This window comes from Chrysochloris asiatica, unplaced genomic scaffold (assembly GCF_000296735.1).
Source record: "Chrysochloris asiatica unplaced genomic scaffold, ChrAsi1.0 scaffold00021, whole genome shotgun sequence".
Lineage (NCBI taxonomy): Eukaryota > Metazoa > Chordata > Mammalia > Afrosoricida > Chrysochloridae > Chrysochloris > Chrysochloris asiatica.
This window is the reverse complement of record NW_006408539.1, coordinates 15,529,751-15,530,829: the sequence shown is the minus strand read 5'-3', so window position 1 is coordinate 15,530,829 and position 1,079 is coordinate 15,529,751. Positions and strand designations below refer to the sequence as shown.

General features: G+C 54.0%; 1 protein-coding gene across 1 annotated transcript in view; it reads right to left on the bottom strand.

The window, feature by feature from the left end:
- TNFRSF11A (tumor necrosis factor receptor superfamily, member 11a, NFKB activator) overlaps positions 1-505 on the bottom strand; it is a 77,184-nt gene extending 76,679 nt beyond the window's left edge. Inside the window, exons 1-2 of the mRNA XM_006837578.1 lie at positions 491-505; positions 320-398 (exon numbers count right to left, since the gene is read on the bottom strand). Of these exons, the coding sequence (XP_006837641.1) occupies positions 320-398; positions 491-505 (94 nt within the window). The remainder of the gene's footprint in view (positions 1-319; positions 399-490) is intronic.
- Positions 506-1,079: the final 574 nt, after the last annotated feature.

Here is a 1,079-nt window from a genome sequence, read left to right as displayed (position 1 = left end):
GACGAGTGGCCTGACGTCCGCCCGCTTCTGCTTTCTGGGCGTCCGAGGGCCGGAGGGCCCGCGGGGTAGCTCGGGGAGAGAACTGCGGAGGTTTCAGGCCTCCTTTGTCCTACCCTGCAGCTCCGCGTCGCCTAGGCAGTCGGAGTGTGAGTCGGCCTAGAGCTTCCTTAACCTAGGTTCTTCGTGTTCACACCGCCAGCGGGTACCGCCTGCAGACAGGTTTGTCATCGTCCTGACCTAGTTTCGTGTTCAGGAGACAGTCCTGGTAACACCTCCGGCCTGCACCCCGCGCAGGAAGGAAGGCAGCTAGCTGGCGGACCTGGCTCCAGCGCGATTCCCACCTGGAGCCTGCGCTCAGCCCTTCCAGGCAGGACCTTCCGAAGGTAACGCCGCACGACCTGGAATCAAAAAGGACAGAGAAGGCATCCTGTCTTCGGGAGAAAACTGCATCCTTAATCCGGGATTCCTTTAACTGCAGCTAACCCCAAACCAAAACCACTACCATCTAGTCGATCCGATTCATACTGTCCACTCCCAGCGAATCGTTTCCGACCCTTAGTATGATTCCCGAGACAGTAAATCTCAATGACAGCAGACAGTGTCGTCTTCCTTCTGCAGACCTTGCAGTTAGCAGCCAGCGCCTAATCCACAAGGCCAATTCTCCTTCAGTGAGTTCAGTTCCCTTCAAAGATGTTTGGGCGGCAGCGACGTCTTACTTCACCAAGATTGAGGTTTGCAGCCACCACACCTGGCCCCAGTCTCCGAACCACCCTATCCCGTTTCTCCAGATTAGTACCAGGTATCACAACCTCCCCGCATTCTGATAAAGAACTAGCCACACACCCATGGCACCGCGACACGTTGTTCTTGTCACTTGTTCCTTGCTTAGGAGTGTGTCGTCCCTCACTGCACTGGACTTCCTAGGTCGCTGCTGTGTAAGTGACTTTTATGCAAAACTGCTTGCTTGTCCCTTGTCAATAGGACATACTCTGTTTTGATCCTTTGTGTGCCAGCATTATTTACTTTCCTTACGTTTGACCCAGTGCCTAGTTAATGTTGGTGTATGTTCCATGTAAATT